At 43.8% G+C, this 15,628-nt stretch overlaps 1 protein-coding gene across 10 annotated transcripts in view; it reads right to left on the bottom strand.

Moving 5' to 3' along the window:
- The window catches only part of AGAP1 (ArfGAP with GTPase domain, ankyrin repeat and PH domain 1), a 341,321-nt gene extending 326,107 nt beyond the window's left edge, over window positions 1-15,214 (bottom strand). For all 10 annotated transcript variants that reach the window (XM_053947217.1, XM_053947218.1, XM_053947208.1 and 7 more), the window contains exon 1: window positions 14,758-15,214. In XM_053947217.1, the coding sequence (XP_053803192.1) occupies window positions 14,758-14,920 (163 nt within the window). In that variant the 5' untranslated portion in view covers window positions 14,921-15,214. The remainder of the gene's footprint in view (window positions 1-14,757) is intronic.
- Window positions 15,215-15,628: the final 414 nt, after the last annotated feature.

Genomic DNA, 15,628 nt, shown 5'->3' with positions numbered 1-15,628 from the left:
AATCAGGTCTCATCTGCTCAATACATAATTTCCATAAGATTAGCAATCAGCCACATGTTACAAGAAGACAACAAATTCTGTGTCCTTTCCTCAACATAAAGCTTCCACCTCCTCAAGAGTAAACAAAGAGCAGAAGCTAAAACAGTTTTTATGCAAGTTAGCCCTGGATGAAAAACATGTTACAGAAAACAGATCTGATTTTCTATCTCAGTTATTTCCATCTTGTATCACAATTTGTCATTAGCCCTTATCTATTCCTTCCTAGGAAGATTCCTCATCACCTCCCATTTGAATGCAACATAAATACAAGTAATTTGATTTACTGTTCTTTTAAAGGAATTCATACACTGGGTTTTATTTCAAACAGGTAAAAGTTAACCGCAAATTCATACGTTTGCTAACAAGTGGATGTAAGATGCAAATTAAACAAGTGCCAAGCAGGTAAAAATATTTGCTTTTACATCAGCTGCTCATTATTACATAGCACATATAAATGCCTAAATATAGAAATTAGTCTGAAAGTTGGCAATCACAGGGACAAGAAGCAGAACCAGATCCAGCAAATCTTCACAACATTCAAGCACACAGAAGTGATAATCTAGAAGCCTTCAAAAATCTCTCAAGTTATGTCATTTTAGTTCCCATCTCAAAGTCTCCCAGAACAGTTGCTTTTCTCTGACTATTACAAGAATTTGGCTGCTTTTTGCTTCTAAAAGCCAACAGCCTGCAAGCACTCAAGAAGTTTGGGAGAGTAAAAGCAATGTACACTGAAGCTGTTACATTCCAGCCATCACTTATGTTTCAATGGCCTGTTTGTCCGCTTGGAGGCAAACTCTGAGCAAAAAATGCTCCTTGCAAGTGAGGAAACCGCTCACTATCCCATACCTCAAGCATATATAGCCATTAAAATCCATTTTTACAGCTCCATAGGAATTACTTACAAGCTATTATATCTAGAAAACAAATCCCACGCTCTCTCCCCGTGATGGTTTTCCATGTCACATCCCTCATCAGCATCAGAGCTTCTACTTGTCCACATTGCCAAGGACATCAAACCTAACAGCTCTCCCATACACAGCTCCCGGCTTTCCAAGTCCATTGGTTTTCACTCAGGTGTTTTGGGTTGCAGACAGACACATCTGCATGTAAATTTTTAGCAATTGATTCAAGCTCCAGGGCCAGCAGCAACCACACTGGACTTTCAATTCCCTCTGCTCAATGTGGAATTGCTCCTGCAGTAGCTTGGCCACAGCATCCAAAACAAAAAAAAAACCCACCATGGATGCCAACAGATGAGCCAATGTCACTATTACAGAGGCAACATTTTCAAGATGCTTACTGTACTATCTCCTAAGACTCAGGTTTTACAGTCTGCTTTAAAAACTGGACTAAAATTAGACTTGTCTAATTCTTTGTTGTTGTTGCTTTTTGTTTTTTTGGTTTTTTTTTTTTGAGTCTACATAGGATGGTAATACAACAATTTGGCAATACAAAATCTGGAGGACAGTTCATAATCAGTATCATCCAATTGCCATCACCACTGCTCTTCTAGACCTTATGTGAATTTCAACCAGGCATCTTCAAATTCAAGCCCACTGCACTTGTTCTTCATTTTACTTTTTAACACCTGGATGTGTAAAAAGTGCCTGTTACACCCACAGCTAACAATTTTCCTCAATCCAGAGGTGATCCTCAGAGCAGACCCACCACACAGCCCAAGGACTCAAGAGTGATTACAGCAGAAACGAACCCAAACCAAGAGTCACAGGGTAGGAGAGGGTTTTTCTGGCACTCTGTAGTGTTCTCCACACACTATTCCCAGTGAAACCTGTACCTTAATCCCTATCCAGGGAATATATTATCCTGAGGACAATAGATGTCCAGTCCCTGCTGACATACCAAGCTAGGAACAGCCTTTTTATTGATGGCATCAAGTGCACATAAGCAAACAAGAGACAGATGCTGAAACAACAGACACGGTTCATTCTCAGGAAGAACACAGATTCATACAACTGTGTTCGTCCCTGCTTGTAGCAGGTTGTTGTTTTGGATTTTTTTTTTTTTTACTTACAGCCTCAATGATCTTATTTGAAAAAGATCTAATCCCTTTTGTAACTGCAATTTATCCATATTTCATTTCCCTAATGTGGCATCACTCACTCACCAGCTTTTATCAAATATCACCACTTACCTAGCAGGCAATATTTCCATCTGCTGAGTAGAGAAACAGCATGAGAACAACACAAAACCAGCTGCAGAATGTCAGGCAAGGAGGAGAAATGGCTCCACGTTGCATGGTAACACAGGCTCCTCCGACAGCACCTTTCACTGGAATTCAGGAATACCAGACAACTTCTGAAACACTCCAGTGTTGCTTTCTTCCAAGATGATGGTATTTGTATTCAAGCTTCTAGCAGGTAGCTGGTTCAGCCTGAGTACACCACCTTATTTACATATTAATTTAAAAAATAATCATCCAAAACACCAGCAGTAGCTACCTGCATCCCTACAAATTCTGACAGAATTAATTTTCCCCATTTATCAACCGAGTTTTTAAAAAGCTATTGGCCTAGTTAGCAAATCAAGGGATATAAATGTGAGCTTTAACTTTAATAACATGTCATTATCTAAAACAAGTAATCCCTAAAGGGACATATTTGCACTTTTTAGGTCACTGAAGTATTTTGCCTCTTGCTGTTGACAGGCTATATTCAAATCACAGCCAAACACCTGTATTTAAATGCTTTTTGCTTCCAAACTGACTAATTTCTTTCAGCTGTCTGTAATCTCATTTCAGTGCTTGCTGTGAGAGCAAGTCAGTCAGGCTCAAATTAGAAAATTTGATATGATTAAAGTGTCTAAATCACCTTGAAATATTAAGTTTGAGATAGATTAATGTTCATTTTGTCAAACACCCACTTTAATCCAATATGTTACAGAAGCAAAGCAATCCTCCCCATTCACACAGAGAGCAGCCTGTACAATTCTCAATCTGAAGAATCAGTTCCCTCCTGAAACAGCTCTTGCCTTATTTAAGAAAAGGTAAAAGTCATCTCTTTAGACTACTGCATTCCATAATCTAACATCAGGATTTTGCCTATCAGCCTGGAAATACAAAATCTCTCTTGTTTATATTAAGCTTCATTGTTTTGCACAGTAAAATAGTCAAAGCACATATCCTCTACCAGAATCACAGCCAAAATACCTTCATTATCCCAACACTGCATGAGTATCTCCATTTTATTTTCCTTATGTTTTCCCACTGCAGTTTCTGCTGCACTGACATCACCATCACCAACTCAAAAGGCACACCGTGTTTTGCATCACCAAAAGCTGCACAGATATGCATACTCTGCCTTCACCATATAGATAACACATAAAAACTATTACCATATAGATGATGGCAATTTTCCAGCTTAAAGGGGGGTGGGGCAGGGGGAGCATATTCTGCAATATTTTTTCAGCTGTTGTTTAAATCCCACAAAGAACAACGATGCGACTACATTAAAGCAACTGAATTTCCCCTTTAACATTACAGTGACTAAAATGGACCAGCACTTGAATTCGGCATTTAAAGCAAAACAAGGGCTCCCAATTGTTTACATTTCTCTGCAGACCAGTTTTAAAACACATGTAATGCTCCATCCTAAAAGCTTTTGTCAGATAATTTGGAGAGGATTAGCAAGTGAGCAATTAGTACATGCAGTTCACATCAACTACCACGCCAATTAGCATCATAAATCAAACCAGCAACCCTCTGACTGAATCCTATTATGCGGCAAGCAAGATGTTCCAGTAAGCAAAATATTCCCAGAGAAGTAATGTCTTCCTGGAAGCCACCTAGCCCTCCTGACCTCAGCTCAAATACTACTTTTATCAGATATTAAGCAGCTATCAAGGCAGGTGTTTGCTGTAGGTATTGATCACCTGGCACCCAGATACCACACACAAGCCTCCCTCCAGCTCAGGGTCACACACCTGGGTATTCAGCCCAGCTTTTTGCTGCAGCGAGCTGTGCCCCACCCTACTTAAATGTCATTTTCAAATAAGTCAATAGCCGGATCCTTCCATCCATAAACTCATATACTGTTGTATATCCAAATGCTATTAAATGCCACAACCTCATAGCGGTGAGGCATTTTTGAAGCTTAATTAATGCATGTTAAAATTAGACTCTTATTTTGCATGAGGAAAATAATGAACGGGGAGTAAATGGATGAGTTGCCTCAGGGTATAGGAATCGTTTTCCTCAGCTTGTTTCTGCTCCTCCCTGCTTTCATTTACTCAGCTCCAAGGGTGGAACTACAGATTGCCATTCAAGTATCACAACTGCCATAGCAAAATGATAAACCACTCCAGCAAGGTCCCACCTGCACTCAGGCTGCTGCTATAAATTTCTGCTGTATTCAGAACGTACCAGCACAATTGTCAATTCTTACAGTTTCATCATCCATCATTCATGTCACCATCCTGTGCAGGGGCTCAGAAGCTGGCCCGCAGACCCAGAGAGATCTTTCAACCCCAAGCCTGAACAGCAATCCAAAACTAATTTTAGGAAGGAAAACTATTACTTGGCTTTATTCACAGTAGAAAGAAAATAATCCTATTAATTCTTTAGCATGTATTGAAAATATGAACAAAGCTTTACTACAAAAGCACTTTAAACTCTGCTACATCATTGATTTTATGTTCATGACTGACAGCAATGGTACATTATTTTCCTTCATTGTCATTATTTATTAGCTTTGATAGTTGAAAATTGTACCCTTGGCAGCACAACCAATAACACCTTCTGGCCAGAAACAGAGATGGTGCAATTCATTACAAAGTGATTTTTATTATCAGAATCCTCACAATCAAATACCCACATCTGTAAACACTTTCCAAGCTATCATTCCAGTTTTAGTGCTCAACAGTGATCCAAATCAGAGATTTAGAGCCCATCTTTCTCTCTCTCCATAGCTGCTCCATACCCTGCCTCCCAGAGCAGCAGATATTAAGCTGTATGTCACTTCAGTGATAGTAAGTGCCTATCTCTGACTTTTGATTATTTCTTAACAAATTTGTCATGTCACACCAGCTTACCTAAAGATAAACACCTACACCATGGCTGTAACAGTTTACTACGACCTAGTATTAGTTAATGTTTTCTCTTTCCACATCAGGAACAACTCAGTCACTGAAGCCTAACTCTGACCACTATGTAAAATTTACAAAAGAAAAGACATCAATATTCTAACCTAAGAATTCAATGGCAGCTCAATTACTCTTTCTTACTATTCCAGCATTACTAAATGGATGAAATAAGTTTCCAAGAGATCCTTTGCACCCTGCAGTCAGATCAACTTTTTGAAAGTAACACTGGCAATTTCTTAGGCCAAGTCTATGACAAGAAGTGCCATTGGTTCCTACTGCTATAAGTTGGCTTTATGTATTTCCTGGCTGCATTCATGTGCTACAGCTGCCACAGGAAGGCTGAGGGATGACCTGATTTTTGCCTTCGAGACATGAAAATTACTATAAGTGCTCAAGCCACCTCAAGCAATTCCACTGAATGAGTAATTCTGGCTGTAGCAGTATAGAAAACAGGAGGGAAAAGGACCATTCCATCCATTTGCACCTGCTAACCTAGTTCAAAACAGCAGATTTGAACTGCAAAGCCACAATCATTTCTATGCTTTGAGAACACTCCTAGATTCTTTCTATAATGTATTTACATAGCTCTAAAACTACCCTCCCTAAATTTCTAGGCAAGCCTACTTAAGATTGTTTCCTGGACCTGGACATGTATTTCAACTCCATGTTTATCAATCCATTCACAGCCTTAGACATTTCAATCTCCTTCCTCACCTCCCTAGTTGTTCCCTGAGTTTGGCTGGTGTATCTTTGAGGAAATTCACTGCTGGAGCAAAACCAGCAGCTGTTCAAACACTGTCTGATCTTGCACAGCAAGAACCACAGAATCTCCTGAGCTGGAATAATCCTGATGCACAAGGATCATGAACCCTCACCCTGCACAGACACCCCAACAATCCCACCCTTGGCATTCCTGGGAGCATTGTCCAAATGCTCCTGGAGCTCTGACAGCCTCGGGGCTGTGCCCATTCCCTGGGGAACCTGGGCAGTGCCCAGCATCCTCTGGGAGAAGAACCTTTCCCTAAAATCCAATCTAAACATCCCCAACACAGCTTCGTGCTGTTAGAGATGCTATAACAAAAGGTTCCACAGATACTGGGGGAGAATTTGGGGGGGGGGGGGGGGGGAAGAAAACGAGGAGAAGTAACATCACTTCAACACTAAAACTTTCAAGTCCAAGATTATTCTAACTAGGCAAAAATTCCTCATTTGTCCATACACTAGCCATCCCCAAATTCACGTGCCAGGCACCTGAGTTGGGATGTCGCCCAAGTGCTGCAAACAGCTCCTGGCACACAAGGCGTTAACTCAGACACACTAGCACTTGCCAGGTTAAATAGGATCCATTTAAATGATTGCTGTCTGGGCATTCCAGTGCCATGCTTTTAGCATATTTCCTCTGGAGAGCACAGTTGCTGTGATACCAAAAAGACAGGCGTCCTGGCTGCTGGCCTGAGCATGAGAAGCTCAAACAAAGATAAGGATCTCTCACATTCGAACCTACTGTATCTGTATAACCCAGTACTGATGCTACAAAACCCTGCAACAGTGACTGACTGGCTGTGTCATTCCTCCTTCTGGTTATGGCACTGAAGAAGACTCTTGTAAATTATAGAGACAGTGGCAGAATTAATAAGAAATTTACAAAAAGGAACAACAACCGTGGTTTTAGTTTAAATGTAAGCATCACCAAGTTCAAGTCGAGGTTTTGAGTTAAAGTCATGTTGAGCATTGATTGGTCTAAGCTATAAACAGTTCCTCAATCCCTTTAAAAATAATGAAAAAAAAATTTGAAATATTTAAGCTTTTCACAGATAAACACAAGGCAATACACCCAAAACTATAGATTCAATTCCAGTGTTTCCCAGAGTCCCTTTGCTTGCCAGTATCTTTCTTTGGGATAAAAGGGAAAATTACCAAACAAAGTAACTGTCTCATCATTGGGTTTACATTCATTATCCAACTATGTAAACTAGTAAAGCTACAAAGGAAATACTGAAATTACATCTTTCACACAGATCAACCCTGTGGTTTTAGCTTTGGCTTCCTGAAGTGGTTAACTGAAGCTTATTTAAGCAGTAAGAAAGAAAAGTGAAAGAACAAGTCATTCTCTGGTTTAGAAATGTACCACTATCTTAACACCCTGTCATCTTTACCACTATGCAGGCTCCAAATAGATTAGTCAGGATCCTGAAATTGCATTAATGAGGCTGAATGTGCACACACTGATTAAGTAACACATCTGCTTCTACCCACTTAAGAAAAAAAATGATTAAATACTTCCAGAGGGCTTTGGAATTGCCAGCTGCCCACAATGGACTCACCGCCACCAAGGAAACCTGACATCCTCACTGTTTCCACCCTGGAATTAAAATTGAAAACAAACTTTCTAAAAAATAATAGGTTCCTGGTAGCCAAAATACATCTAAGTGAGACGTTACCTTATTTCTAACATGGATCACAAGATTTATGCTGTATTTATAACCTTAGCACAATTACAAGAGAAGCACAAATTAACTGCAAACAACTTCAGATCAAAAAACTACTAGGAAGTAGTTGAAAAGTCTCTCCTTACAGACACTAGGTTAAAATCACCCTCCTTTTCACTCTCCATAGAAATCAGAAAAGTCAAACATCAAAAATCAGCAGCATCCCAACTTGTCCGCATCTGGCACTGTCTTCGCTGTATTTCATGGTGTGAAGACAGGCAGGAACACAAAAGAGAAGCTGAGCCACAGCTCTCCCTCAGTACAGGTGACTCAAAGTACAAACAGTGCTTAAAGGCAGTCAAGGACAAAAACTAATATAACAGAAGACAAATCTCTTACTCCCACAGACATTAGGATTATCAAAACTATTGAATATACCACTTGCTGTCTCAGAACAGAAAACTTTATCCACTGTAGATTATTAAGCAATCATTTTGGATTTGTTCCACAGCTGATATAAAGCTGTGTGTACTAAGGTCACACAAAAAACCCTCACATAAAAACTAACAATTGCAGAAAGGGATATTTGAAATGCACTGTCAGCAAAAGGTCACAGAGTTGAGATGCAACTGAGTTCAGAGAATTTTTTGGAGCTTATATTACCTTTTCTTCAAAGATTTACTAAAAATACCAACACTATCATTCACCTTGCTTATTGGTAAGGACAAAACCAATCCCAGTGGTGACGCAGTAAAGAACAGAGTATTCCTGAAGTCTGGGGAGTTGTTCAACTGCCTGGCACTACTCCAAGCCTCTCTCATTAGCCAAAAACAATGTGGGATTTTTTAATTTCACTTACAAACATACTGCAGCCCTACAATGTGGAATTTTTAAATTTCACTTACAAACATATTGCAGCCTTACAGTTGTAAGTGCATCCCTTAATTATTAGCAATTAATGACCTATCTCATATTCTCATCTCAGTTTTCACAGCATGATCAAAGATACAAACCTATTCCTTCAGGTGGCAAAGTTAAGGCTAAGACCATGGTCACTCAAGTCCTGGAAAAGAAGCACTTCTCCTAATTGGAAAATAAGTCTTGTGAAGATACTTAGCTTGAGCACCTTCTGGAAACCACAACTGCCATTTTGTTACTGCTCAGTACTATGCAGAACACAAACACAGCAGCTCAGCTTCCAAAGTGTTTCCTTTTCCCAAGTGCCTGAGTTGAGCAAAAGCAAATCCAATGTCCTATCTGCTGCACTGCCGAGTGCCCCCTCTTAGGGAGCAGGACTCATTTGCCAACTTAAATAGAAATAAAAACAGTGATATGTATACACAGCAGCACGATCTCTTGTATCAGCATTATTGCCTGCTGATTTCAACTAATCCCCCAAAGCAAACGGTGGGAGAAGGCCGGCACACTCCCTGAAAACTCTAAAGCCTCACAACACATTTGCTCCATCAACATCAGCTGATCCACAGCAGGTCTCTTTTTTGCCCCGGAGAAAGAACTTATCCTCACAAGTTAATGGTTTAAGGCTTTCCTCTTGATCTGTAAGTCTTCTGCACTTGCTCAAAAGCATCTGATATTTAATCATGCAGCTTTTGCAGAGAATAGCAGTGAAGCATGTAATTTAAAGCCAGAATAAGACATTCCAGGAACTTCAGAACAACTACCAAACCTGGTTTTTAGTTTATTGTGCAAGTACAGTTAATATCAAGCATTTGAATGCTCTTGTTTACCCACACGCTGGAGTCTGACATCTTCCGTATTAAAAAGAAATATCTTTCCATTTGCAAATGAGCCACACAAACAGCAAAACGTGTGCTGCATTTCACCCACTTTTTCACACTGGAGGTCTACAAACAATAAGAGTAGATCACAGAATGGTTTGGTTAGGAATGGACCTTCAAGATCATACCATTCCAGCCCCTACCACGGGCAGGGACACCTCCCACTATCCAAAGTTGCTCCAAGCCTGGCCTTGGACACTTCCAGGGATGGAGCAGCCACAGCTTCTCTGGGCACTCTGCGACAGGGCCTCAGCACCCTCAGTGCTAAGCACCCTCTGAATGTTATCTTTGAGCCAGGTTAACAGCTCAGGGCACACAGGTGCACATGCACAATCAGCAGAAAAGGGCATTAAGAGACTTGTCCCCAGCATCCCTGGCTGTGACAGGAAATAATCCTCACCCAAGTCGATGCTTACTGTGTTTGTGCAAGCTCAGAATTTACCTGGATACACTTACCAGCTCTGTGGGCAGATTCCCCACACCTGAATCACCCTGATTTAATCCCTCAGCAAACCAACAAAACCAGCACATTCCCAACCTCCGTTGTGCTCACACAGAAATCTGAAACAAGATGGCTGTTTGGAGAATCAGATTGATCCTGTGAAATTACATCGTTTGAGCCACAGTTCCAAGATGCAAACATAACAAAAGTGCAAAGAGGCCAATTGCTATTATGTTTCTAGATGCAATTGTTTTGTGTGATATCTGGGGGTTTCTTCAGCTTTGGTCAGTGATGCCTAAATAGCTGAATGACGCCATCATTCCTTTGATGTACTGAAATAATATAACAAGTACCCAGAAAATCCCTGAATGGTCTGGATTGGAAGGGACCTTAAAGCCCACCTCATTCCACCTCCTACCATGGGCAGGGACACCTTCCACTATCCCAGGTTGCTCCAAGCCCTGTCTAAGCTGGCCTGGAACAGTTGTAGTCTTGTATTTCCCTAGAGAAAACAATGCTTTTGCAGCACATGCATTTCTCAAGTAATTTGTCTCAGCCTTCAATAGCAGCAGAAGTGTTAAGACACTACTGCTGCCTCAACTTCAAGACTGAGTATGACTCCTGCTGTAACATTGCTCTCAACATACTCAATGCCAGCATTCAAGGGGCTGCAAAGTTGGAGAGCTGCAACAATCAGATGCCTCTAAGGTTGCTGTCCTTCAAGAGTTTTAGCTCCACCCTGAATAACTTTGTTTTCAGAAAACAGTACTTTTAAAAGTGACCAGAAGGAAAAAATTAAAGCAAGGTTTGTACCTTCTCCCATTTTCTCTCACCCACATGCTTGCCAGTGTATTTTTGCACTGCTTTGAGCAAAGTATTTCCAAATGGACAATCTCATTTTCCCTAAGATTTAGATTATTTCTTGATAATCACTTAAAAATCATAATTTCAAAATTAAAACTAGCATTTACAACATGCTTTTTTAAAATTTACTCTTAACAGAAAAACTAGAATAAAGACCACAAAAAGCTCTGGAACACAGCAACTCATACCTACATGATGTCTGGTATGGCATTCTTACCAATTAAAGCAATAACCTCCACCTAAATAAATAATAACTACTTGAGATGCTTAACACCTGCTGCATCAGCATGTTAGTACTAAGTATATTAGTATTTTTATAGACTATTAATAATGTGTACATCATCTTGGCTAAAGTGTTATAATGTCTTTTCATGAAGCATTAAAAATTAGGTTTTTCACAATCTTTCCTTGGTTTTCCATCTTGCTAAAGTTTATAAAAATATAGTGCTAGTCTCAGCCTGGATGGTGAGAAACTGGAGCTGACATATTCAGCTGTTACCTACCCTTGCAGATCACCACACCGTGGAACCTCAAGATATTTTCAGTAACCTAAAGACCACTGAAGGCAATTCATATTTCCTCTCCCTGTTTCTAAGCACACAACATACTTGGTATGAGGAATGTTTAATGTTGATCAAGCAGTGGTGCTGTGAACTACAGAACATGGGAAGGCAGATTTTACTATTGTAAAGTCTGTGTACCAGATAATAATAATTAATTATTATAATATTAATATTATAATAATATTAATTACACTGTCATTAAACTAACATAACAGTCTAAGTTACTCTAAAACTGACTGGCGACTTAGCATGAATTTCCTACAAAAAATACAGAACAAATGCTTTTGAACTGTTGACTCTGCAACTCTGAGACATGCAAGAACCTGGAAGCAGCCCACTTTTATTTTAGCACCTTTATCCACTGAGGAAAAACTAATGAAGCACTATCACCCAGAACTGTTTTACCCAGTATCACATGTAACTTAGAATAACACAAGCAAGAAATCTCTGTGCAAAAAAGTAAGGACTAATCAATTTAGGACCCAGTTTAGCACTTGCTCTCCTCATATTAGATAGCACTCCTGTACTTCAATATAAACAACTGCTGCTGAAAGGGGAGTTTGAATTTCAGATTATTTCAACAGTCTTTGGTCCAGCAAGTATGCCTAGACACTCCTACGAGCTCCAAATGCAAGAGGAACTCCAAACGTAAAAAGGAAGAGGGTTTACATTGCCAATAAAATCCGAAGTGCTGGAGAGACAGCGCTGCTCTACACAGGAAAGAAAACTCTAGGAATCAGTAATAGGAACTCCGCTGGAAGTCCCAAATTGCTTAAGATTCCAAGCATGTTCTTCTCCAGAGTTGTCAAACCTCTCTTGAGCAGGAGAGTATTAAATAAGCAGTTCAAGGAGCACATGTAGGTTGGAGTTTATATTTAAAGCAGCCTGAACTAACAAGTCTATACTCTTCTCTTTACGGGGTACAGTTCTGGTTGCAGTGGAAGGAACTCTTCCAGGAAGTTACTTCGTATCTTCTCGCAGCAGCCACATGCCAACCACACCACAATTCCTGTCAGTGAACCTCAAGTACCCTGAGGTTAAAAGATTTTATGATTTGAGGAGTATCAGTACAACACTAAACTCTTAGCAGCAAAATTGGAAGGCAACCACCACAATCCAAATGTCTGCTTTTCCTACATGCAACACATGGCACTACCACACGGATTTAAAAGCTGCTATCAGTGAGAAAGAGTTAGCTAAAGGAGGTTTAGCAAAAATACAGCCTGGTGGAGTTGTAATCCAAAGGGGTGAGGAGCTGTTGTTTTACCTCTAACTCTGCAACTATTCAATTTTTAAACATTTAAGAGCTAGTTGAAGAGCCCTCAGAAGACATACAATACACTCATTATCTAGATAAATCGTTCCCATCTATCAGAGCAACTGCTCTCATGACTCAGTGTCCAATAAAAGTTAGACAGCAAATTATCTGTTTTACTCATCCTCTCAGCTCTTGAAACATGTTTTTAGACTGCTATTTTGGTTTTCAAGTCTTTGTGATTGACAAATGAGCTGAGCCACAGTTAGGTAACAGAAATCATTAATACATGAAAAGACTAACACGAGTCACATGCTAAGGAGATAACTACATCCAGTGCTTCACATCCTCCTCCCACTTCCACACAAGCTTGGCACATCACTAGAGCCCAAGCATCTTATTCACAAACACATTTATACCACAGAAACATGTATAAATTACCACTTGAAAAAATGCTCTGCTGAAAGCATTATCCATCCTGCAGAAATCCAAACACCAGCAGCACAGAGAAAGGGACGGTGCTTGTGCTAGTCTTCCCACCAGATACATTAATAAGTTTTAAACTCAAGAGAGGAAAGAAAAGGCAGAGCACCCTCAGCAGGGGACAGCCCCACACCATAATCTCAGTAGTGACTAATAAAACAGAGAATATCCACAAATCTCTACCACACACTTGGTCAGATGTAGATACTGAGTTGGTGGGGACTGCTCTGCAATAAGTGACAGGCACTGCCAGCCTCCCTGCCATGCCACACAACACACTAAACCCAAAATGTTAACTTCAAGAACCATGATGTCTGTCTATTCAAGCTCCACTGCTCAAGAGGCACACAAATAAATCTTTCAGGCAACAATCTCAATAGCAGTTTTTCCATCGGGACTTTTTGATTACGTATCATTTAAGGACCAGCTAGGCCACCAACACAAGACGGTTTTAGGCAGCTCTATCTCAGCTGCTGTACATCACACTCTGTTACCTTGAATCCCTTCCAGAACAGCGACAGGATACTCCACTTGGAAAAGCACACGACGTGAAGCTCAGCAAGTTATCATGCAAAATAAGTCATAAATTTCTCCACAAAATAGATATTCCTAGACAATACCGTTTGCTCTTTTTAACTCCACCAACAGTTAAGAAAAAATATCTGCAGACTTCCCTACGCTGGTGATTCCTTATTTTGTGCACCCTAAGCAGTTCAAGCCTCTGTAGTGCTCCTGCGGGAATAGATGCACATAAATCTAAGCTTAGAGGGCCGTTATCTCCATCTTGCCTCCCGACCTGTTTTTACACTACTGCACAGACCGATACCGCTCCACAACCCAGCTGCACGTCTTGTTTACTCACTTCACACCACCAAACCACAGCCCCACAGTGTCTCCATCGCATGCTGCAGGGAGCGCGGAAGAAAATTTCATTTTCCCGAACCCTTCTGCAGGCAAAACGAGCATCACCCTTCCCACCGTACCCCGGCCCGAAGGAGCCCGCTGCTCTCCCGCACAGCAGCAGAACTGCAGAGCAGCAGAACAACTTCTAAAACCCCACAAATCCCAACAGAGGGGCCACCCGGGGCATTCAGCGCCGAGGAAATGATGGGGACCAAGGCAGAACACCTCCGGCTCCCTGAAAACGCCAGCCACGAGGGGTGGAGGAAGGGCAGACAGCCCGGAGCGGGGAGGCGGCAGCTCCCAAGGACCCGCGGGCCGTGGGCTGGGGGGCACGGGGGCGCAGTGCAAGGTGCTGGGGGAGATGGAGGGAAGTGCGCAGGGAGGGGAGCAGGACCATGGGCTGGGGGAGATGAGGGGGAGTAGGGCCATGGAGGAGGCGGGCAGGTGGGGACAGGGCTATTTGTGGGGTGGCGGTGGGAAGAAGGGGACCAGGGAGGGAGGGGTAAGACACAGAGCCGTGGGCTGGGGGAGGTCTGGGGGGAGGGGGAACGGATAAACAGAGTCATGGTTTTGGGGAAGGGGGGGGGGTGGATAAACAGAGCCATGGTTTTGGGGAAGGGGGGGGTGGATAAACAGAGCCATGCGCTGGGGGAGGCTTGAGACGGGGAACAGAACTGGCGGACGTTTGGTGCGGGGGAGCAGAGCGGCGGGCTGGGGGAGGTTTTCGGGGCGCAGGGCCATGGGCTAGAGAGGCTTTGGGGGGAGCACAGGGCCACAGATTGGGGGAGGTTTTGGGGAGTGCAGGGCCAGGGGTTGGGGGAGGTTTTGGGGCACCCTCCGCCGCTCGCTCCCTCTCCCCGCCGTGCCGGGGCCGCCGTCTCACCTTCGATGGCGATGACATGCTCGCGGATCTGGTTCTGCAGCACGGGCTCCTCCACCCGCTCCAGCAGCTCGTAGATGGAGTAGATGTTGGGGTGCACCGACTCGAAGCGCTGGATCTCGGCCCGGATGGCTGCCGAGTTGGCCAGCTGCTGCTGGTAGTTCATGGCGCGGCCGCTCCGCTCCGGCCCCTTCACGCTGAGACCCCCGGGCGGCGGCGGGGGCGAGCCCGGGCCGCCGCCGCCGCCTCACTCACCGGACACCCCCCTCCCCCCCCCGCCCCGTGCCGGGCCGGCAGCAGCGCCTTGGCCTCGCAGCGCGCTGTCACTTCACGACGGCGGCGGCGGGGCGGGGCAGGGCCGCCCCCGGCCCCATGGAGGGAGGGACGAAGGAGCCGCTGCCGGTGGCGGTCCCGCTCCCGGCGGCGGTCCCGCCGCCTCTCAGCCCCTCACGGCTCCCGGTCCCGGTGCGCGCACCCCCCCCCCCAGCCAATGGCCGGGGCCCCCCCCGCGCGCGCGCGCGCCCCCGCGGCAGCCAATGGTCGGGGCCCCGCCGCGGCCTCGCGCCCTCCCGCGCGCTCGCCCCGCGTCCTTCCCCGCTTGCCCCGCTTCACGCCGGCGTAGGCCACGCCCCGTTCATGTGACGTCACCGCGCGGGCCCCGCACTGCCCCACCCCCGGGGACGCTGGGAAATGTAGTCCCAGAGGGAGGCGCTGAGGGAGGGTCGGGGTCGCGCCGCTCCGCGTCCCCTCAGGGACACCGGACCGGCCCCTCGCCCCCGCCCCGTTCCGGGGACTCGGGTCCCGCCCCCACGAACGCCCGGCAGCGCTCACCCCGCAGGGAAGGATGGAGCCCCTCACCGTGAGTCCGGCCCCC

The sequence above is a fragment of the Vidua chalybeata genome, chromosome 7 (assembly GCF_026979565.1).
Source record: "Vidua chalybeata isolate OUT-0048 chromosome 7, bVidCha1 merged haplotype, whole genome shotgun sequence".
NCBI lineage: Eukaryota > Metazoa > Chordata > Aves > Passeriformes > Viduidae > Vidua > Vidua chalybeata.
This window is presented reverse-complemented; position numbering and strand designations above follow the sequence as displayed.